Raw genomic sequence first — 20,609 nt, forward strand, 5'->3', positions numbered from 1 at the left:
CGAAAGTGAGCAACAGCCCCACCAAACCTTGGGACTGACATATCCATGCTCTCGACATCATCGACGAGTTGGCTTGCAAATTAACTTCGCCCAGAGTTGAAGATCGAGGAACCTGTCCACCCCACCATAATTACTAATATCGAATGCGAGGAATCGCACCTGTTTTTACGTAACCTCGACGCCTTACGCAAGACAGACGCCCTTCGCATCGAGCATGACATGTCCGACCCGAATTGCGCAACCGGCAAGCCGCGGCTTCGGGACGCGAACGTCGTCCCTTGTCGATGTACATCTCGATCACTCATCCTGCTTTGAAATGGAGGCTTAGAAAACAAGACTCGGCTTAACTAACGTGAAGCCAAAATAAAAAGATACACATATATATATACTATATCTTCAAACATAATTGAACATCTTCTGCAATATCATCATTTTCTCCGTCTCCGCCATAGCCCAGCTGTACTCCCTGATACCCCGCCATCATTAGCCTCGAACACTCAGCTAGCTGCCCCTATTCAACGCCATCATGACTACCGTACACGAACCACCTCGTGGCGACGTCGTTGCCACCCTCAACTTTTACTCACCTCCCGAAGACGGTTCAATCCCGTACAACCTCGCCGGTGACGCTCCGCCTGATCTTCCCCCGCGTAACTTCGGCTCTGTCTCCCACGACGTCCTCATCCAAGACGCCCGAGGCAAGGAATCCTCCTTCACCCTAGACGAAGACGCCTTTCAAATCCTCCAAAACCAGCCCCCTTCCGCCGAAACCGCCTTCACAGATGACGCCTCCATCAAAAAGAACTACTACCCCGAAGTCGAGCGCCTCCTCCTCGACACCGTCCCCGGCGCGAACAAAGTGATCATCTTTGACCGTACGTAACGCAACCCATCCACCCCCCCTTCACCCCCCCCAAAACAAACCCACCCTAACACCCCCCCACAGACACAATCCGCCGCCCCAACAGCGCCCGCCAGCCCGTCGGGCGCGTGCACATCGACCAAACCGCCACCTCCACCTCACAACGCATCCGGCGGCACGCGCCCTCCCCGGCGGCCGCGGAAGCCCTGCTCGCGGGGCGGTACCGCATCATCAACGTGTGGCGGCCGCTCAACACCAAGCCGGTCGAGGCCTCGCCGCTCGCCTTCGCGCGCTCCTCGACGCTGCGCGACAGCGACGTGGTGCCCGTGGAGCACCGGTACCCGGCGAGCGCGGGCGGGTACGTGGGCCAGACGGCGGCGATCCGGTACGACGCGGGCCAGGAGTGGTATTATCTGAGTGGGATGACCGGGGCGGAGCGGATTCTGCTGGAGTGTTTTGATAGTGAGGCGCTGAAGGAGGGGAGTGTGGTGAAGGGGGGGCGGGTGCCGCATACGGCGTTTGAGGATCCGCGGACGAGGGCCGGGGCGGAGGGGAGGGAGAGTATCGAGGTGCGGGCGTTGGTGTTTGGGCCGTAGATCGTTGTTGGGGGTGTGTACATGTCATGTTATTGATGAGGCTTTGGGGATGCGAAGAAAGGAGAATTAATTGAGACTTGGAGAAGTCGGGTATAAACGCAGAGCTATGATAGCAAAGTACCAAGTACCCTTCCTTCGTGTGCAAGATCCGGCCCAACACCGTTAATCCCTGTGTCCGTGGTTATGCCAACCGAAAGCAAATACCAAACCGCGAGCTAGTAAGCCGTGCTTCCCAAAACGCCCGAGAACAAAAGAAAACATGCATAGCGTTATCCGTGGTGGTCCAGCTACCGCCTCCCTGTTTTTGTGTATTGCATCCTCACCCACCCCGCCCACCTCGGCCGCCCTTTCGACTGCTGCTCCGGCTCATCGGCACGCCATTAGCGCTCGACTGCCTGCTCATCGAAACGCCCCCAAGCGCTGACCCCTTCGCCGGTGATGGCCCCGGAGTGCTCCCATGGCCTAGCTTAGGAGTTCCGGCTCTTTCCGACATGACCGGCTCGACGACATCCGACAAAATGGGAAGCCCCAGCTGTTTCCTGACCTGGTTTTCTGACGGCCGTTCCCCTTGCAGATATGCTACGTATCGTGCATCCTGTGCCGACATCGACGCGGCCTCCAGCAGTTTGCGGCTACCGTTCTCCACCGAAAAGTTAGAGCCAACACCGTGTGTCTCGTCATACTGTTTTAAGGCTTGCATGACCACCATGTCGCCGTGCACATCCTCGGCATTGAGGACCGTGGGCACATTGTACTCCATCTTGTTGCCCTTGATGTATGTCGACGGAAACGTTGGCGGCAGCTTCGGGTCTGCTGCGAGCATGCGATCGAAGTTGCCCTGGAAGTCAAAGTTGGCGAGCATCTCCATGCCCATGAGCTTATCGTCTGTGAAGTTGGGGTTGTTGGCCCCTCCCCGGCCGCTGCGCGTAGCATGCGACACATTCCGCTCCATCATGGGCGCAGAGGGGACTGAGTCCGACCCGTCCTCGTCGTTGTCGCCGGCCCCGGAATCGCTACTATCGGGCGACTTGATTGGACGGCCATGCTCGTCGAGCTTGGGCTTGTGTGTGAGGATGTATTTCCGGGCCGCCAGGGTCGCCGCGCTAGAGGTCATGCCGAGTTCTTTGTCCGTAAAGAGCTTATCAATGCTGTATACTGTCCCCGTGGGCTTCCGCGAGGCTAACCGATCTGTTTGCCAGAGCGGCGTGGTGCCCGAAGCATCCAGCACCCGACGCTGTGGGACCGGCGAGCCATCGTCGTCGTTGTTATTCAGCCGCTTCCTCTTCTTGTTCTCAAAGGTCATGTCTTCCATCTCCCGGCGCTGCCGTGTCGTTCGCTTGCCATGTACACCTCCTGGGCTCGCCGGGTTGGTGATGCTGAACTGGTTAGGGTGGAGAAGAAGCGCCGAGGCGTCCGAGATCTCCAAAGCCTCCTTTTCCCGGTTCAGACGGGATTTTTTGCTCATAATAACGTTGATTAAACGGTCGCGAAGCGTCTGTGAAAGAGCTTTGAATTCCCGGTTGGCTGTTTCTGTTTTGAAAGCGTGCGTTGTGAGGAATTCCGAAGTTTTCTTCTCGTAGTCAAACTGTGGACAAGCCGGTTAGTCGTTTGCAAGGAGGGAGTGAGAAAACCTAACGGTGTACGTACCTTGTATTTGGTGAGAGCGTAGTCTCGTTGTTCGACCAAGTCTTGAACCTTTTCCATCCACTGGGCGAACCTCGGCCCGGCTCTATCGAGCAGCGTCTGGGACCCAGACTGGCCGTCGCCGTCTCCATTGAGCTGCTGCAGCCTTTGCTGGTCTTGCTCGAAGTTATCGAGGGGTCGGTCGACATAAGGGTCGACTCTCATAACTAATGTGGTGTCGATTTGTATCTTATGCAGCTGTTCGCGGAATGCCTGGTCCTTGTCCTTGCTGAACTTGTCGGAGAGCGAGGCGAGACGGTCGGCAAGCATTTGGCGGCGCTTGTCTCGCTTTGACTGTGCGGGTGGAGGTGAGCCGTTGACGCGGCGGTCGGGACGGTGGGCGGGAGCATCAGCCATAGTGGCTTCTGTCGTTGCCATTGTGTGTTCAACTTCGTGTAGAGGAATTCTTGTCGAGTGCCTGGGGCACGAGGGTCAATCGTAAAAGTGAGGTAACGATTGATGCGGCGGGCAACTGTTGGAGAAGTAGTAGCTGGTTTATGGTAAGATCAAAAATAATAAAGGGACCTCGCGATGTGAAGAAGAGATCCGAACATCTTCTGCCGTGAGGTGCTGTAAGTAAGGGAGGAGGGATTGTGCGTGTGAAGGCGCCAGGGAGGTAGGAAGGCTACTTGGAACAATAAACGCAGACCATCCGTGAAATGGCGGGTACCATGCGATTGAGCAGCTGCCGACAACCGGCTCTAGCCAGTGCCATCGCCGAAGACAGTGTGCTGTGGCTGCTTTTCTGGTTCGGTCAAGATCATGCCGCTCTGATGTGGCTGAGAACCACCTAGCGGCCAATTAGAGCCGATCAGGCGGGCACGGCGGGCTGTGGTTAATCCGGTAAATGCAGGGAGGCCCTCTGGCTGCCAGGGCCCGGGGCTCTGCCACACCCAACCTGAGAACTTCCGTCCCACAGTGGGGTCAAACTTTCAGGTGGGCTGCCGCTGAATGTTGCTGTTGGGATCCAGACTCACAACTATCACGGAAGGAGCTCCATATTTTAGCACTTCAACAAAGAAATGCAGGTCTAGAAAGCCATCGCATAAACAACACGGGTTTTGGAGCAGCTTACTGGACTTTATCGAACGCCGATGGACTAGGCAAGACCGCACTGATAAATAAACTCAACTCATGACGCGGTAGCATAATGGAGAACCTCACCATTTCCGACCCTCCCCCTCCTGCCATGCAACATGGTGGCCCCGGGGGGATGCCGCCTGCTCTCGGTCGTCCCCCGCCGCCACCTCAGCAACTCCCCGCGCAGATGTTTACGACTGCCGCCCAACTCTTAGACCTTACCGACAGTAAGTAATTCAGCCCAGCGCAACTAACTCAGCTTGGGCTACGCAAACTAACGCTGAGTAGAAAAGCTGATGGTAGCACTGCGTGACGGACGGAAGCTTGTGGGAATCCTGCGCAGCTGGGATCAGTTTGGTATGAACCGCCACGCCATGGAGGGTGAATGAAATCTTGCCAGAGAGTCCGAGTTAACACACTTGGCCCAGCAAACTTGGTGTTGCAGTCCACCAAGGAGAGGATTTTTGTCGCACCCGAAACGGCGCCAGACCAGCCCCGGGGTCTCTACGCAGACATCGACCGGGGCCTGTTTCTCGTGCGTGGAGAGAACGTGTTGCTACTGGGCGAGATCGACCTCGACAAAGAGGACGACGCTCCCCCGGGGTACGACCTGGCCGATATTGAACTTGTCCAGAATCTTGCGAAGCAGCGGAAGCAGCAGGACAAGGTCAAGGAGAAGACGAAGGTGAAAATGCTCGCTAAGGAGGGGTTTGAAGGGGAAAATCTGGGCGAGATCCTGCTCTAACGGTGGGAGACGTCGACTCGACAGGGAGAACAGTGGTTTGGAGGCAGAATATTGTGAAATGCTTTCCATCCACTCCATGGCCAAGAGCCACAAGGCCTCATAGAAACGAGCGCCGAAAGCCTATGATAGTGACGAGCCAGGATGGAAATTACGACTCTTGAGTTTCTGGGCCAGGGTTTGACGAATCGCGGTTTCGCAATGGCAGATTACTAGACGGTTGATGGGAATATTTGAGCCACCAACGGGGCAGACAGAGAGGTATGGATTTGGTCCTCGAGTCATCAGTTTGATAACTAGCGTGCCTGGTCACTCACAGTGCCGGCAGAAACCCTTCCACACGCACATGTTTCTCCCATGACTTGGGCCAGTGTCCCGTCTTACCCTCGTCCCCATCCCACCCCCCAGCCATCATAGCCGTCGCGACTAGCAGCGAGGCTGAATTCGGAAAATAGGGTGTCGGTACCCTCGACCCGCCTACCGGATACCCAGCATCATCAAACTGAAAAATGGGATGGAGCAAGTACTCAACCGCTTGCTCTGGATCTCCCAGCCGCAGCGAGTTCATGGCCAACATGGCAAAGTCCCACCCATACGAAAAGTCCAGCGCCCACAACTCCTTGATCTTCCGCGCTGTCTTCTTTAAGGCGTCCATGTCCAGGGGCGGTCCACTCGCCGGCGGCGGCAGCAGCCCATAAATCCCCGCCATGGCCGGGTGATCATTCGTCGTCTCATTCGACGTCCACATCCCCTCGATCCCCTCATAGACCGCGTACGTGCCATCCGCCATCGGCAGCGGCGCCAGCCCATCCCTCACCGTCACCCACTCCCCCGGCACGGGCCGGCCCATTCTCTCCTTCCACCGCACCGCCACATCCAGCCCAAACCGCCAATACGCCAGCTCAAACGCCGCGTTGCGCGTGGCATTCGGATCCGTGTTCTCCGAGACTGGGTACATGGGCGGGCCGAGGTCGAACACGCCCGTCGAGGCATTCCACCAGGCATACGAGGCCATGAAGTCGGCCGTGGCGGTGACGACGGCGTCCCAGCGCGCCAGCGTCTCTTCCGCTGCGCTGCCCGAGCTGCCCCTCCTCCCCCTCTTCGCCGTCGCCGCCCGCCACTCAACCTCAGCAAAGTACAGCGGGTGCGGCTGCTGCCAGATCAGCAACGCATTAATATCCCCCGGCGCGCTGCGGCCCGTCTGCGGATCCGTCATTTTGCCCCAGCGCGCGCCCTTGGCATACCCCTGGGCCTGCGCGCGCGAGAGAGCCGCGGGGAGGATTTGTTCGTAAGTGGCCGGCTGGCTGCGCCGGACGAGGTCGGCGTGGTTCCAGCGGGCGAAGGGCAGGGTGTGCCAGAGGGTCATCTCGAGGTGGAACTTGCCGTGCCAGCCGTTGTTGACGAGGCCGGATTCCTGGGGCGGGTAGGACGAGGCTGAGTTGATGGTGGTGAGGTACTGGGAGAGGATGATGCGTTTTTGGAGGTCGTGCGCGCGCGGGTCGTGGACTGAGGTTAGGTCGATGAAGGCGCCGCGGGCCCAGAAGGAGTTCCACCAGGCGCGGGAGGCGGCGGTGACGCGGGGGTAGGGGGTTGGTTCTGGGTTGGGGGCGGAGGAGAAGGTGATGGTTAGTCGGACGTTGTTGGTCTGGGCTGAGGTGAAGGTGTAGCGGTGGGTTCCGTTGGTAGGGCCATTGATATTTCCGTGGCCGCTCCATGATATGTGGGTGTAGTAAGTTGTGTCATCCAGCGTGTGCTTTATTGTGGCTGTGTTGGGAGACTGTTGATCTAGGGCAGTTGAGTGTTTCGAAGTGAGGTTGAAGTGGCCGACGAAAGGGGCGTTGAACTTCTCTTTGTCGGGGTACGGGAAGTCGAAAAAGAGACCCAGACTCCGTCTCAACAGCTTCGAGTTTACATTGACTGCGACGGTATCTGAGTTTGGGTCGGCCCACGTCTCGACTCTCACAGGAGATCCATCATAGACGAAGGATGATGATAACCTCCCCGTCCACATATCGAGTTCCTGGGATTTATGTCGTAGGTCGTCCTCTGTGACATCCTTTCTGCCAAAGTCAAACCCAACCCTGGCTAGATTAAGGCGATGGGGGTTCTCCCTGAGCCAGTTTGAGATGTCATTCTGGGCCGGGTTCGGCACTTCATAGGGGACAAGTCTACCATGCGTCCACATTTGTAGGCCGGTGTAGTCTTGAGGTTGTTAGTAAGTTGGCCGGTATATGTAAGTGGATTGTAGGAATCGCTCACCATCGACAGAAGTTTGGCCAGGCGTCGTAGGGAGACTGAAGTTGTGCCAGCCCCACGTTGACATGATGGCATATGGCTTGAAGGTCTGAAGCCCCGTAACGTCCGCACCGAAGGCAAAGTTGCCATTTCCAACCTGCAAGGGGGTGGAATCAGAGCTCTTGGTTCGGCGTACGTTGAACGACTGGACAATCTTTCGACGTTGGCCAATAGACACCGCCTCCGCAACGGAGGACAGCACGAGAAAAAGAGACAGAGCACGCATTGCTATTCGATGTACTCGTCTAATTCTTCTATTCAACAACTCTTACCGGGGCGGGCTGCGTCTAGGAACGGACGATAGATATAGTGACTGTTCACACTCGACTATCTCCATGCCCATGCCCCTGCCCCTCCGGCCGGGTACCGTATTCCCCAGAGGACCCAGACATGCATCCATGGCGTATTCCGGTGACCCGTTGGTCTGGGAGGGAGGGGCTGTTGACGTCCCGACCAAGGCCAAGGATGGTGATTAGCCGTTGCAGGGTAGGATCTTCTACCTCCGATGCCGTGCCTGCGGGGTTTGCTAGGATAGATCGAGTGAACATTCGGGTGGCGATGACCCGAGAGCGATGAACATCAAGCCGGCAGTGTTCTGAGCTCCGGGGTCATATGGATTGTGATGTCGATACGCAAGGGTTTATAAATGCAAGGGCAACCGGTTCTGGATCTATCGGGACCCAGTTTTAGAGAGGGAAAGCAGAGAAAATTAGCCATTGAGAGAAGGTTATTCGAGCTTCACTGACTCTACCAAGGCTAACATCTTGTATGTACTTTACCCACTGACTAACATGGAGTATTTCGGCCCTTGTAACTGTTGTCAGAGGGTCAATAAATGGTGAGGTTGGCTCCATATTATCCGGCCAACTTTAAGATGGAACTTGGGCTTTGAAGTGGAAACAACCCGAAGGTGCAGACATGGAATGCCCGGTCCCGTCTCGAACAGCGAGCGACCTAGGCGGGCGGTCCGAAAGGTTGACACTGCGGACTGGAAGGATGGCCACTTTATCCCTCTATATTTACGTATCCCATGGTAGCTCAATTCCAAGTACGGAAGGATTATCGTGAAACTTTCTATAAAATTGTGAACTTTATGCTGTGTTACTGTGTACATACTGTCTCGAGACCGCCCGTGAAGCGGAATGGACGAGAAGAAACATTTGGGGCCATTGGCGCCGCGACCCCGCTGTAGCATGGCGCTAAGCACTGCCCCTGTCGCGCCGTAAATCAAGCAATCAGTTCCATGCTCTGCGGCTGTTGCCAGAGCGGGACGGCAATCCTGTAATCTGTAATTGGAAGTAAACACAGATCTCCCTCCCGTGCCACAATTGACCCATTTATCGCTGTTGACTTTCTACTCTCTTACCAACTAGAGCAGCATCATCGTCCGCAGAAGAACATTTTGGCCGCCACTGCGCCCGTCACAGTCCGATATTCGCCAGCTTCAGCTTGTATCGGTGCGCATCCCCTGACTCCCGGTCCGCTTGTGGAGTTGCTCCAGCAAACTGCGTCATCAGGGGACTGCCCCGCTAACACATAGGTTGCCTCAGTTCAGGAACATCTTTTCGAGAGCCCAGGTCCCCGGATCTCGCCATGAGCTCCTTTCTTACGACCGTGTGAGTAGACTTTTGCTGTCGCGAGCATACGCGCAATGGCAACCCAACGATTGTATCCCTCCCCAGTCCCCAGCAGACCCGGCGCAATCGCTTTTGGTTTTCGGCGTCGGCAGCCTAACCCACTGCGAGACTGGCGCCCGAGCTCGATGCGATGTGATGCGTCATTGAAAAAAGAACTGTCCGCTGACTCGCGCTTTTTCTCAGCAACAACCGGACGAAGAATCAGTTCCGACCCCGAGTGCCCGGTAAAGGTGGGGCTACGAGCTACCAGCTTCGCCAGTATGCGGAGGCCACACTAGGCGGAGGGAGCTTGCGCAAGGTGGTGAAGCTCCCGGAGGGTGAAGATGAGAACGAATGGTTGGCCGTCAACAGTACGCCGTATTCCTCAGCAGCCGAGCGCACAAAACACGGAAGCTGACCAGTGCCAGTGGTGGATTTCTACAACCAGATCAACCTCCTCTATGGCGCCATCACAGAGTTCTGCTCCCCTCAATCATGCCCGGAGATGAAGGCCACCGACGAGTAAGTTTGGGTAACTGGGGGGACGGATCGCAAAGCTGACAGGTTAGGTTCGAATACCTGTGGCAGGACTCCGAGAACTACAAGCGGCCGACCAAGATGCCCGCGCCGGCATACATCGAGCAGTTGATGTCCTGGGTCCAGGGCAACATCGACAACGAGGCGGTTCTCCCCAGCCGTATCGGTAAGACATGGAAGGCTTAAAACCACACCGGTTAGGACTGACCAAGAACAGGCGTGCCATTCCCCAAGTCGTTCCCGGCCCTGGTGCGCCAGATCTTCAAACGCATGTACCGCGTCTACGCCCACATTTACTGCCACCACTACCCCGTTATCCGCGAGCTGGGACTCGAGCCACATCTCAACACCAGCTTCAAACAGTATGTGCTCTTCATTGATGAGCACAACCTCGCTAGCGGGAAGGACTATTGGGGTCCACTGGGCGATCTGGTGGACAGCATGCTGCGTAGCGACTAGACCGCATACTCTTTCTTCTTTCGAGATACTCGGCGAATTGTTGAGTTTCTTTGCATGGCGGCGTTTGGTTGGACTTGGCCGGTACAGGATTTGTTTGGTGGCAGAACCAGGGTTAGGATGAGGGTTTTGTATGGCAGAGCATGCGGGATCGTGATACTTTGGGGTTCCGGTTGGGAAATTGCATGCGATGCGGAGCCACGGAGTCTCTGGGAAAGCGGGCTTCCTGTAGAGATTACTGTGAAGAAATACTGAAGTACTGTTGAGTTGGCGGGACCCTCTCTCTTGTGCCGTCATGGTGTTGAAAACGGATGAAGGTGAGCGAGGAAAACAAGGTGGACCCACCAGATCCCATCCGATGCCAAGCCTCTCTGTTTGCTCCATGCCAGTTGAATTGCCCGGTCCCACCCGCAAGCTGTGTGCTGCCTGAGGCCACAGCGAAATTGCCGAGCAGCCAAACGGACCCCATCTCTGAAAACACTGGCAGGAGCTCGGTTCACGACAATTCGAGGTCCATCATCGCATCCAATCCCCCCAGTCACCATGTTCTCGCGACAGGCATTGCTGCGCTCCGCGCGGACGGTAGCTCCCCAGCGTGCTTTCCTCGGCCAGACCCGCGCCTTCGCCGCCCCGGCCCCCCCGGCTGCCTCGAGCGAGAGGGTGAAGCCTCCAGTCGCCCTCTTCGGCCTCGACGGCACCTATGCCACTGCTCTGGTACGCGCGCCCCCGACTACCCAATTGGCACTGCGTTTTGAACATCGTGTGGAGGACATATCGCTCTAGGGGTGGTTACAGGCATTCAATTGCTTGTTAGCTGGGGACGAGGCAACAAGAAACAGACACAACTAACCTGCGTCATTTTGCCTTTTAAACAGTACACGGCCGCTGTCAAGACCTCCTCCCTCGAGCCCACCGCCAGGGGCCTCGCCGCCCTCGGCAACGTCATCCAGAAGGATGCGAAGCTTGTGACCATCCTCGAGGCCCCGACCCTGTCCGCCGCCGACAAGACCGCCATTGTCGCTGAGCTTCAGAAGAACGCCGGTGCCTCTGGCGAGACCGTCAAGAACTTCCTCGCGACACTCGCTGAGAACAACCGCCTGGGTCTTCTCCCTGGTGTCTGCACCAAGTTCAACGAGCTCATGAGCGCCGCCCGCGGCGAGGTCGAGATGGTGGTTACCAGCGCCCAGGTACGGATTTTCAGGGGTGGATAAATTGGGAGATGTCATGGAGGAAATGTGTTGCTGACGTGTTTGGAAACGAACAGCCCCTAGACAACAAGACTCTAAACCGCCTCGAGTCCGCCGTCTCCAAGTCTAGCTACGTCGGCGCTGGTAAGAAGCTCAAGGTCAAGAACACGGTGCGTTTACCCCTAGACCCTCGCACTAAATCCTCTATGCTAATTCCGCATAGGTCAACCCCGATATTGTCGGTGGCCTCGTCGTCGAGGTTGGCGACAGGACAATCGACCTCAGTGTCTCTGCCAGGCTTGCCAAGATGAACAAGCTGCTCACTGACACCCTGTAAATTTACTTCTTTTGTAGCAATGGAGTTGTGTTGAGCTGGGATCATCTGGGCGTGCGAGAGAGAGACAGAGAGGGAAGGGGGGCCGAACCACAAGCAGGCTCGCGGTCGAATCCGAGAGGATCCCTGTGTACATGAGCCGAATAGACGCCGTTTCGCTGATTTCTCTTTGACGGCCTTGCCATAATTCCTTATTGCTCGACCCCGCCCGTCCTCCAGTTTCGCCTTGACCCTTCTGAATGCGTTGAGATCGTATCAGAGAAATTTCGAGAGAGCATGAAAACCGATCCCTCTCGAAACCACGCCGAGAGCCCTCTTCCATTCCCTAGAACCATACAACCGTTCTCTTAATAGGTATATCCCAACAAATAGCATGAATGTCAGGATATGAAGTTACAGACTCGCCCACAGCAAAATCACAACACCGAGCACCGGTCAGCAACGTAGTTCAAAATGAACTGGGCAACAACAGCAAGTATCACACCAAAAATAGCAAAAGAAAAGGTATTTATCCTGCGTCAGCCGCGAATCGAACGCGGGGCCCATCGATGGCAACGATGGATTTTACCACTAAACCACTGACGCTTGATGAAATCCACTTTCGGAAATGAGCTTTACCAAGCGGCAAGCAGTGCAGCTCTTCCTTCTCGTCAACCATCTCCAGGTTGGTACCAAGGCACTTTCACAGTCACACTTACATCACATGAAGTTGCACAACGTATCCAAAACCTTGTATATCCAATTTCAACCTCTACCTCTATTACATCTCGACAAACCCAAATAAACCCACCCCAACACCATAACTAACTCAACCCAACAGATCACACACACCTACGAAGCCTTGGTCACAAACTCATCCCCCTCCAAGTCCCCATACCCATCCCCCCTCTCCAACTTAACCCGCTCCAGCTGCTGGCTGATGTACGAATGCAGATGTGCATCCGCCTCGGCACGCGCCTTGACCCTAGCCGGATCGGCCAGCAGGGCCGGGTTGACGGAGCCGCGCCTGGCGCTGCGGGCGCCGGGGGTCTGGGCGCCGTCGCCGTCGGCGCCGTCCTCGTGGCCGTCCTCATCATCATCGTCGCCGGCGCCGTCGTATCCCCCTTCCGAGGCGGCGCTGTAGTCGCTGCGGGCGGCGAGCGAGCGGTTGGTGGAGCTGCGGCGCAGGCGCGGGGCGGCGGGCGAGAGCAGGCCGTTGGGGGTGTGGGTGCCGTTGCCGTGGGCGCCGCGGTGGAGGACGTCGTCGAAGTAGTGGGACATCCCGGCGCGCGGGGTGCGCGGGGTCTGCGGGAGGCGGCAGTTGACGCTGCGGGAACGGCGGGTGTTAGTATCGCATAGCTACCTAGGTATCAAGGGATGAGGAGAGAGGGGGGGAGGCTCACCCAGTGTCATGGATCATGCGGGCAACGAGGCCGGTCCAGCCGCACTGGTGCGTCGCGCCCAGGCCACGGCCGCTATCGCCATCGAAGAACTCGTAGAACCAGAGGTAGTCCTTCCAGTTAGGATCGAAGTCGAGGGTGTCGTTGCCGGCGTTGATGCTGCGACGGCCGTCGTTGTCGCGGGCAAAGAGATGTTGCAGCCGGTGCTGGATCTCCTCCGAGACATGCCCGAGATGCATGTAGTCGCCCGAGCCCACGGGACACTCAACCTGCAGGTTTTGCCCGAAGTAGAGGTAGAAGCGCTGCAGCGATTCCACCAAAAGGAAGTTGACACACAGCCAAATCGGCCCACGCCAGTTGCTGTTGCCCCCGAAGAGGCCGCTGTCCGAGTCTCCGGGGACATAGCCTACTTTGAAGACCTGCCCATTGACTTCCATGGAATACGGGTGCTCTTTGTGGTACTTGGACAAGGAGCGGATACCGTGAGGGCTGAAGAACTCGTCCTCATCCAGCATGCGTTCAAGGATCTTGGTGAGCCGCTCCTTGTTTACGAGCGACAGAAGAATCCTGTCGCCCTTGCCACGGGTACGAATGCTATGCATCGTTCGTTCCGCCACGTCGCAGCGGTTGTTCATAAACCATTCGACGCGCTTCTTAAATGTCGGGAGCTTATTTATCAACTCGGGCTCCAGAGTGAGAGTGGCATAGAGCGGAATCAGGCCCACCAGCGACCTGACGGGCATCTGCTGGATCCAGGGGCCGCCCCATGAAATGGCATCGTAGTAGAAACCATCTTGCTCGTTCCAAAGCGACTGCTCTTCCTTCTGGCCCATCCTGAAAGTCATGGCGTCGCTAATCAGGATAAAGTGCTCGAAAAACTTGGTGGCAATGTCTTCGTAAATTCGCCGGTGCTTGGCGAGTTCGAGTGCAATGTTGAGCATGTTGAGGCAGTAGAAGGCCATCCAGCCCGTACTGTCGGCCTGCTCTAGTGTGCCACCGGTCGGCAATGGCTCCGAACGATTGAACAAGCCAATATTGTCCAGCCCGAGGAACCCACCCTCGAACACGTTCTTGCCCTCGACGTCCTTCCGGTTTACCCACCATGTGAAGTTCATCAGTAGTTTTTGAAACACCCTCTCAAGAAAGTCGAGATCTTGCCTTCCGTAGAGTTTGCGCTCAATTTTGAAGACACGGAAGGTCGCCCAGGCGTGAACGGGAGGATTGACATCGCCAAAGTTCCACTCATATCTGCCAAATATTAGTCACTGATCGTCCCCATGGTTCCTATAGTTCCTAGCAGATCACTTACGCAGGAAGCTGGCCGTTGGGATGGCAGTACCACTCGCGAGTGAAGAGATCGAGTTGTTTCTTGGCGAACTCTGGGTCCATCATGGCCAAGGTAATGCAGTGGAAGCTAGTATCCCAGGCGGCAAAGAAAGGGTATTCCCAGGAGTCCGGCATTGACAAGATGTCATCACAATGCAAGTGTTTCCACGCAGAGTTCCGAAGCCCCTTTCGGCCCGGTGGCGGCGGTGGTTGGCTCGGGTCGCCGGTCGCCCACTCGTCCCAGATGAAGAGATAGTGCTGCTTGCACCACATCATGCCGGCGAAAGCCTGTCTTTGAATGTTCCGGAGGTCGTCAGCCATGGGCAAGGGGCTGATGTGATAGTAGAAGTCATCGGCTTCCTCTCGCTTCCTCTCGATGATGTCGTCAAACTCCTCTTCGTCGAGGTACGTCTCGGCTTTCTTGGAAAATCGGAAACGAACGACTACTTGCCGTCAGCAATTATCAGCATCACACCAAGCCAAAATACATACCAGCACACTCGCCGGGGTTAACACCGCCGTCTTCATTGAAAGTGAACCACGCAGCAGCTTTGGTTCCAACCTGATCGGGGTTTATGACATCCTTCTCGCGATCAACAATATGACGGTGAAAGCCATCCTTGACGTATTTCGACTCGTTTTTGCCATCGTAGAGCAGTTCGTAGTTGGTTTCGTTTTCGGTGAATATCATGTTGGGCTGGATATCCTCTCCGCTAGAGCCGACGCCGGGAGAAGGAGACAGAAGCACATAACGGTCCCCAAGATGGTGGTGTTTCGACTTGATCAAGTTCTCGTCATGGACACCCATAGATGGCCTCTTGTCGGCAGCCTCACGGCCCCAAGACCAGGTGTTGCGGAACCACACATGGGGGACAATATGAAGGGGGGCACGATCGGGGCCTCGGTTCCAGGCAGTGACGCGGAACAGGAGCTCCTCCGGATTGTCGTCTTCCTTGGCAGTCTCGATGAAGATGTCCCAATAGCGGTCCTCGTCAAAGACACCAGTGTCGAGGATCTGATACTCCTTGTCCTCCTTGCCTCGCTTCGCATTCTCCTTCAGAAGGTCCTCGTAAGGGAAGGCCTTTTGCGGGTATTTGTACAGGTATTTCATGTATGAGTGCTGTGACGTATGAGCTTCTAGTCAATCTCGATTGGGGATGCGGTGTGTCTTACGGTCTGCAAGAAAACAAGGTTAGCAGGTGCCTAACAATACATGGACGGGTGGCAATGAACTCACAGGTGTATTGTCCAGGTGAAAGTGGGCCTCCTTGATGCTCTCGCCGTGGTTGCCCTGGGGGTTGGACAAGCCGAACAGCCGTTCCTTGAGGAAGGGGCTAATAGAAGTCATTAGCTTGACCATAGCACGGGAATGGAGGGAGATTGGGCTTACTCCTTCTCGTTCCAGAAAGCGAAGGAGATGTTTTGGTAGCCATGGGTATCGCAAACGCCAGCAATGCCGTCCTCACCCCATCTGTATGCGCGCGAGCGTGCGTCGTCATGAGTGAAGTCTGGCCGCCTACGTGAGCTGAACGATGTTCGGTAGTAGAGCCGGGGTAGACTTACGGCTCCAAGCATCGCCGTCCTCGCTATAGTCCTCGCGCACTACATGGGCCTTGTCAGTCAAGGGACTTGAACCTCACGGAGAAGGGAAACCCACCCGTCGCCCACTGCCTCTCAGCGACGTAGGAACCCCATTTCTTCCAGTACTTGGTACGGTCGCGGTCCTCCTTAAGTCTCCGCTCCTCCTCGGTGAGGTACTCGTGGCTATCGAAGACGGGCATGGTGGGCTCGCGGGATACCAAGGTATTGGGATGGCAGCGCAACGTCGAGGGAGAAACGGGATTGACACAGGAACAAGAGCTCTCTTTCTCTTTCTCCCTCTCTCGGTGTTTTTCTCCGGTCCAGCAACCCACAACAACCCGGAGCAGGAAGCTCAGTAAGCACCACTATCGAAGGATCCGATGGCCGGTTCTCGACGAGATGAAAGGAGAGAAGCGAATAATTTAGGTAAAAAGAATCAGCTTCAAATAAAGAATTAGCGTGTTGGTGTGTCCCTTGTGAAACGTCGGCCGGGCCAAACAAATGCCGGCATGGAGGGCGTGGGAGGATGGCGGCACAGCGGGAGTGCAGTGGGCGGTGGAGGGGCTCGAGGGGTCGAATTGGTGTGTTGGTTGGAGCCCAATTGCAGGGCCTCGAGCGCTGACACCAGAGCTGTGACGTCAAGAGACGGCGCCAACACAAGCCCCGCCGTCGCCTAGAACCAGGGCGCCGTGCTTGGCGCTTCGCTTGCAGGAGATGTTGCCCTGTCGATCGAGACCCCCCATCCGATGCAGGGAGGCTCAAACAGGTTACTTGCAGCGCTCCGAAGCTTGTTGAGGCCTAATGAGCTGCATGAAGCTATTAAGGTTACAGTTGATGTCTTACTGGTACCAAAAAAAATGCGGTGAACCCCCACAGAGTTGCCCGAGGACAGATAACGGAGGTTGAAGGTTCCATTCCAGGCTGCCAGGAGGCGAACCAACAAGTGGGGGTTGCCATCCGTGCCGTACGCTATGCTCCGGGCGCAGGACGCAAGGACTGAAGTTGTGAAACATCGAGGATCAAAGCAGGTAACGACGACGTGTGTATGAATAATATACCCTGTACTCCGCTGGAAAATGATGAAATGCAAATCTGTCTCCCCATCGCGAGGAAATGTGGCTGGAAAGAACACCATGGCAGAACGACAACCACCCATCTTCAATCGTTCCCTGGGATATCAACCATTGCGCCCAACCGGTAACCTCGCGCCCAGGACAACCAACCCGTGCTCAATGGGGAATAAAGTACCCAACAACCGGACACCTACAACTTGGCCTTGACAGGCTTATTCGCCGCCGCGGTCGCATCCCGATTCAAGATGACCTCGCCCGTCCGTTCTCCATTTCCAAAGAAGATAACCTGCACGGTTAAATCATCCCTATAGCGCCGCGAGAAGGGTGCGGGCAGCGTCAGCAGTGCCGACACCTGCTCCTGGTTCTTACCGCCGAGCGCGTTCCGCACCAGGTGGGTAGCCACGTTGGAGTCCTGCACCACAAACCCGTCCGCCGAATCACCCCACTGTTGCCTGCGGAAGGGGGTCTTCTGCCCACCAGCGCCCGCGTCCTGGGCTACTTCGACAGGTAGCCCCCCCTTGGTGCCACGGGAGCCAAAGATGCGCGTCCAGACCGAGTCGAACTGCGAGGTGGGGTTGCTCTTGGTGCTGATCTGTTGGCTCTCGATCCACTTGCCGACGAGGCCAATGACCTCCTCGTTTGTGAGCATCTCCCAAAGGCCATCGGTGGCCATCACGACGAAATCGCCCTTCTCCGGCTCGATTTTGGTGGTGGTGATGACTGGCTCGGCGGTTACGTAAGGGGGTGTTTTGAGAAAGGACGAGACAGAACGCGCGAAGAATTGCTGCCTCAGCTTCTCGGAGATCTCGCGGGTCCACTTGTAGCTAGCGTCTCCAAAGGCGCGTGTAGGTTCCAACCCTCCGAGAACACGACCGTTGCGGACGACCTGGGGTTCGTTCGGGTGCAGCTTCCGCAGCCGGGCCGCCTCATCGGGGTTGCTGCCCGTCTGGTCGACCGAGAGTGGCGTGGCGGTCCACTTGCCAGACGCTGAACGGCGGCCGAGAACAGCCCGCGAATCACCCGTGCAAGCAACCCGTAGCAACTTGGATCGGCTGTCGTAGAACGAGAGGAGCGCGCAGGAGCCGGATAGGGCTGGAGCCAAGAGTTCGGCAGCTGCACTCTTATTGTTGGCTTGTAGGACCTTCTGCACGCTTTGGTTGACGATATCGTCGTCCAGCTTCAGGAAGCCCTTTTTAATAGCGGCGTCGACTGCCTCCGGCGGCGGTGCCAAGCTGGATGCCCTGTATGTGTCGTTGAGTTCCCGGGCGACGACAGTCGTCAGAGCCTGTCGGAGCTTCGCCGATGTTGTCCATCCACTGTAAAAAGGGCCGTTAGCGTTGTCAACACCTAGTAGATCATTGGAACTTACGAATGCCCGTCAAAGACACCCCAGAACATCCAGTCGCTGCTCCCATGGGGTTCGCTACTGTCCGGCATCTCCACGATCTTCTCGGCGTGGTCATCCTCGATCGGATCATTGCTCGGCAGCTGCACCAAGTCGTAGCGCACCACGCCCTGTCCGCGGTCGACATAGTACGACAGCTCGCTTTTCCGGAGCATCTCGGTCGCTTGATCGGGCGTCACCATCTCGATGACCCTCTTTCCGTCGTTGCCAGTCGTCTTAGAGATAGGCCCATCCCCTACGAACGTGCCCGTATGCAGCTCGTCGGCGCCAATAACCAAAACCGAGCGGGTCTGCGTGGCCGCGTCGCCTGTCGCAGTTGAGGTGCTGCTCGACGAGTATGCCCGCTTCACGAGGCTGTCGGTCCCGTTGTTGCCGTACGAGTAGTACGCGCCGTAGCCGACCAGCGCCGAGACCACCGCTACGGAGGCCCGGCGGAAATACATTGATGAGCGGAGCGGTTCGCCGGCTATAGGTGCATTATCGGCCGCCCGGGGACGGTTGCCGTTGTTGCTGCTGCGGGTGGGTGGGGATGTCGACAGGAATCGGCGGGTCGAGGCAGCCGCAGCGATGTTCCTCCTGTGTGCGCTCGGCAGGAGCAGCGGAGAAATGCCCCGGCGGGTGTTAGAGTGGAAACCCCGGACGCTGCATTGGAGACTGGCACGGAAGGCTTGGATGGCGGCGCGACGCATTGCTGAGATGTCAAGAGATGCGTCCAGTTTCCGAATCGAGATGAACTGGATTCAAGCGAGGATTCGGGGTTGAAGGGTCCGTGTCAGTGTGCCACGCCAATGCTCACACAGTGTTCTGTTGCCTTCAGACCCTAACCCTCTAGTTAGTTTGGAGAGACATGAGAACTTCCAGGTTCCCCACACACACTTCCACCTTCAAGTTCCTCAACTCTCAAGTTATATCTGAGTTACTCGAGCTCACTTTTTGATCGCAAGGTATGATGACATGGTGCGCAACGTCGTATACAAGTGTTTAGGCTCAACATCGGCCGGTTTCTCCAACTCCCAAGATATTCGTTCATGCCTAGAGTGAGGGAAACGGTAAAACCTTCACGCAATATAAGTTTAGGAGAGGGCACGATGGTGTCTCTGACCGTGGTGGGCTAGTTGATTATAATACGGTCAAGCTAAATCAAAGTTTGATGATGGCGAGAGCGTGTTAACTCCACACCGTTCAAGGCTCCGTCACAATCAACTCGGGGGCAGGCTCAGGACCCCCCAATGAGAATCACCATTATGTGATATGTCTCTCCGATGACTTGACAACTGAATTGCTGCTTGGGGGCCATCATGTTTTCTGGTTGTCTTGCCGCAAGCTTACCTGCGGGAATCCGCCGCTGTCGATCATTCCCTACCGCAGGGGCGGCTGCCACGCATCATCCGGGGATGCGGTAAGAAGGAACCGAATCACAACCCAGGGAGAATCCGATCGAATAGAGTTCAAGTGCGATCAAGCCAAGCGGAGCTATTACAAAGCCTAAACACACAGGACAGCGCGCATCGTGGAACGGCTGGAGGGAGGCGAAGCTGTTGATCAACAACTCCGCGGCGTCCGAACAGGCTAGAAACATACGTAATCGGCTCGAACGGCATCAACAGGACACCGGTAGTTATGTAAATCTAGGCCTACCATCCAGTCCTTCGAAGTCCCCTCCAGGTATAAGTACCTGGATCTCCCTCGCTTGAATTTGGAGAGATATCACAACATATTCAGCCGAGATCACAACATCCTTCTAGCGATATATACCGGTAGCCTTTCTCCAAGCCAACATCATGCAGTTCTCAGCGGCCGTTCTCTTGCTTCTCGGCAATGCCGCCCTCGGCCTCGCCATGCCCGCTCCGGCTAGCAATGCTGCTGAGGCCTTGGAAAAGCGCTGCATCGCCACCGGCGACGACTGCACCGAGCGCTACACCGAATGCTGCTCTAGCATGTGCTCAATCTCCCATGATGGAACCGGTGTCTGCTTCTAAGCGATGAGTCTAAGCCCTGACCGTCGGTAACTTGGAATTACTCGCTCTTGGGGGTGCAAGAATTGATTTTTCCCCTAGATTTGCGAACCTGACGAGAGGAGGAATTCAAGGGTCTCGAAGGAGGCACTTGTATATTCGCCGCAACGAACCAAAACTTTGACCATATGGCTGCCCGGAGAAGCAGGGTATTCTGTAACTAGTTATCTGCCTTAAAATGGAAGTTATTGTTGGAAACTCCCTATACTTGACAGGGATGATATTTCATATTCTCAACTCTTGATTTGTGCTACGCGTGCTCCCTGTGTCTATACATTATGTGTAAAGTTCAAGTGCTCCGTTGAGCTCTTAAATTGTTGGAAGGAACTTCCATAATTTTGTTTGACTCGGGAAGGACCCGAAGCGCCCACTGGATTCAAAACTGCCCGGAACCTCCCTGCCTGGAACCCACCGAGGTACGTACCCTCGATGCCCAGGAAGC

The 20,609-nt window shown here is 56.2% G+C and overlaps 9 protein-coding genes and 1 non-coding gene across 10 annotated transcripts; 5 read left to right on the top strand and 5 right to left on the bottom strand.

The window, feature by feature from the left end:
• Nucleotides 1–416: 416 nt before the first annotated feature.
• On the top strand, nt 417–1,618 carry B0H64DRAFT_209447 (uncharacterized protein). Its single transcript, XM_062799392.1, has 2 exons — nt 417–875; nt 947–1,618. The coding sequence occupies exons 1-2, from the start codon at nt 527–529 to the stop codon at nt 1,456–1,458; spliced, it is 861 nt and encodes a 286-aa protein (XP_062656775.1). The 5' UTR covers nt 417–526; the 3' UTR covers nt 1,459–1,618.
• On the bottom strand, nt 1,550–3,680 carry B0H64DRAFT_209454 (Sds3-like-domain-containing protein). The gene is made up of 2 exons (XM_062799393.1): nt 3,106–3,680; nt 1,550–3,043 (listed from the first exon to the last, which is right to left on the bottom strand). Exons 1-2 carry the CDS (start codon nt 3,517–3,519, stop codon nt 1,778–1,780), a joined length of 1,680 nt encoding a protein of 559 aa, XP_062656776.1. The 5' UTR covers nt 3,520–3,680; the 3' UTR covers nt 1,550–1,777.
• A 362-nt stretch (nt 3,681–4,042) lies between these two features.
• B0H64DRAFT_209472 (uncharacterized protein) lies at nt 4,043–5,121 on the top strand. Its single transcript, XM_062799394.1, has 3 exons — nt 4,043–4,448; nt 4,510–4,578; nt 4,650–5,121. Exons 1-3 carry the CDS (start codon nt 4,292–4,294, stop codon nt 4,964–4,966), a joined length of 543 nt encoding a protein of 180 aa, XP_062656777.1. The 5' UTR covers nt 4,043–4,291; the 3' UTR covers nt 4,967–5,121.
• B0H64DRAFT_209501 (Six-hairpin glycosidase-like protein) lies at nt 5,122–7,743 on the bottom strand. The gene is made up of 2 exons (XM_062799396.1): nt 7,223–7,743; nt 5,122–7,165 (listed from the first exon to the last, which is right to left on the bottom strand). Exons 1-2 carry the CDS (start codon nt 7,482–7,484, stop codon nt 5,277–5,279), a joined length of 2,151 nt encoding a protein of 716 aa, XP_062656778.1. The 5' UTR covers nt 7,485–7,743; the 3' UTR covers nt 5,122–5,276.
• A 613-nt stretch (nt 7,744–8,356) lies between these two features.
• B0H64DRAFT_403889 (Mob1/phocein) lies at nt 8,357–10,138 on the top strand. Its single transcript, XM_062804350.1, has 6 exons — nt 8,357–8,715; nt 8,809–8,874; nt 9,079–9,245; nt 9,303–9,396; nt 9,444–9,577; nt 9,629–10,138. Exons 2-6 carry the CDS (start codon nt 8,852–8,854, stop codon nt 9,868–9,870), a joined length of 660 nt encoding a protein of 219 aa, XP_062656779.1. The 5' UTR covers nt 8,357–8,715; nt 8,809–8,851; the 3' UTR covers nt 9,871–10,138.
• Nucleotides 10,139–10,263: 125 nt separating this feature from the next.
• B0H64DRAFT_403891 (ATP synthase delta subunit-domain-containing protein) lies at nt 10,264–11,550 on the top strand. Its single transcript, XM_062804351.1, has 4 exons — nt 10,264–10,581; nt 10,743–11,054; nt 11,132–11,224; nt 11,278–11,550. Exons 1-4 carry the CDS (start codon nt 10,411–10,413, stop codon nt 11,389–11,391), a joined length of 690 nt encoding a protein of 229 aa, XP_062656780.1. The 5' UTR covers nt 10,264–10,410; the 3' UTR covers nt 11,392–11,550.
• Nucleotides 11,551–11,902: 352 nt separating this feature from the next.
• Nucleotides 11,903–11,973, bottom strand: B0H64DRAFT_t129. Its single transcript has one exon. It is a non-coding gene; the product is annotated as a tRNA-Gly (tRNA).
• A 134-nt stretch (nt 11,974–12,107) lies between these two features.
• Nucleotides 12,108–16,325, bottom strand: B0H64DRAFT_403893 (Six-hairpin glycosidase-like protein). Its single transcript, XM_062804352.1, is given in 9 exon segments — nt 12,108–12,694; nt 12,771–14,015; nt 14,077–14,536; nt 14,586–15,213; nt 15,314–15,316; nt 15,331–15,427; nt 15,484–15,601; nt 15,657–15,695; nt 15,751–16,325. 9 exon segments carry the CDS (start codon nt 15,872–15,874, stop codon nt 12,220–12,222), a joined length of 3,189 nt encoding a protein of 1,062 aa, XP_062656781.1. The 5' UTR covers nt 15,875–16,325; the 3' UTR covers nt 12,108–12,219.
• A 378-nt stretch (nt 16,326–16,703) lies between these two features.
• Nucleotides 16,704–18,999, bottom strand: B0H64DRAFT_403897 (phosphatase 2C-like domain-containing protein). The gene is made up of 2 exons (XM_062804353.1): nt 18,117–18,999; nt 16,704–18,063 (listed from the first exon to the last, which is right to left on the bottom strand). Exons 1-2 carry the CDS (start codon nt 18,839–18,841, stop codon nt 16,938–16,940), a joined length of 1,851 nt encoding a protein of 616 aa, XP_062656782.1. The 5' UTR covers nt 18,842–18,999; the 3' UTR covers nt 16,704–16,937.
• Nucleotides 19,000–19,740: 741 nt separating this feature from the next.
• B0H64DRAFT_403899 (uncharacterized protein) lies at nt 19,741–20,480 on the top strand. Its single transcript, XM_062804354.1, has 2 exons — nt 19,741–20,157; nt 20,210–20,480. The coding sequence occupies exon 1, from the start codon at nt 19,934–19,936 to the stop codon at nt 20,129–20,131; it is 198 nt and encodes a 65-aa protein (XP_062656783.1). The 5' UTR covers nt 19,741–19,933; the 3' UTR covers nt 20,132–20,157; nt 20,210–20,480.
• Nucleotides 20,481–20,609: the final 129 nt, after the last annotated feature.

Source organism: Chaetomium fimeti, assembly GCF_033439085.1.
Source record: "Chaetomium fimeti strain CBS 168.71 chromosome Unknown B0H64scaffold_6, whole genome shotgun sequence".
Taxonomy (NCBI): Eukaryota; Fungi; Ascomycota; class Sordariomycetes; order Sordariales; family Chaetomiaceae; genus Chaetomium; species Chaetomium fimeti.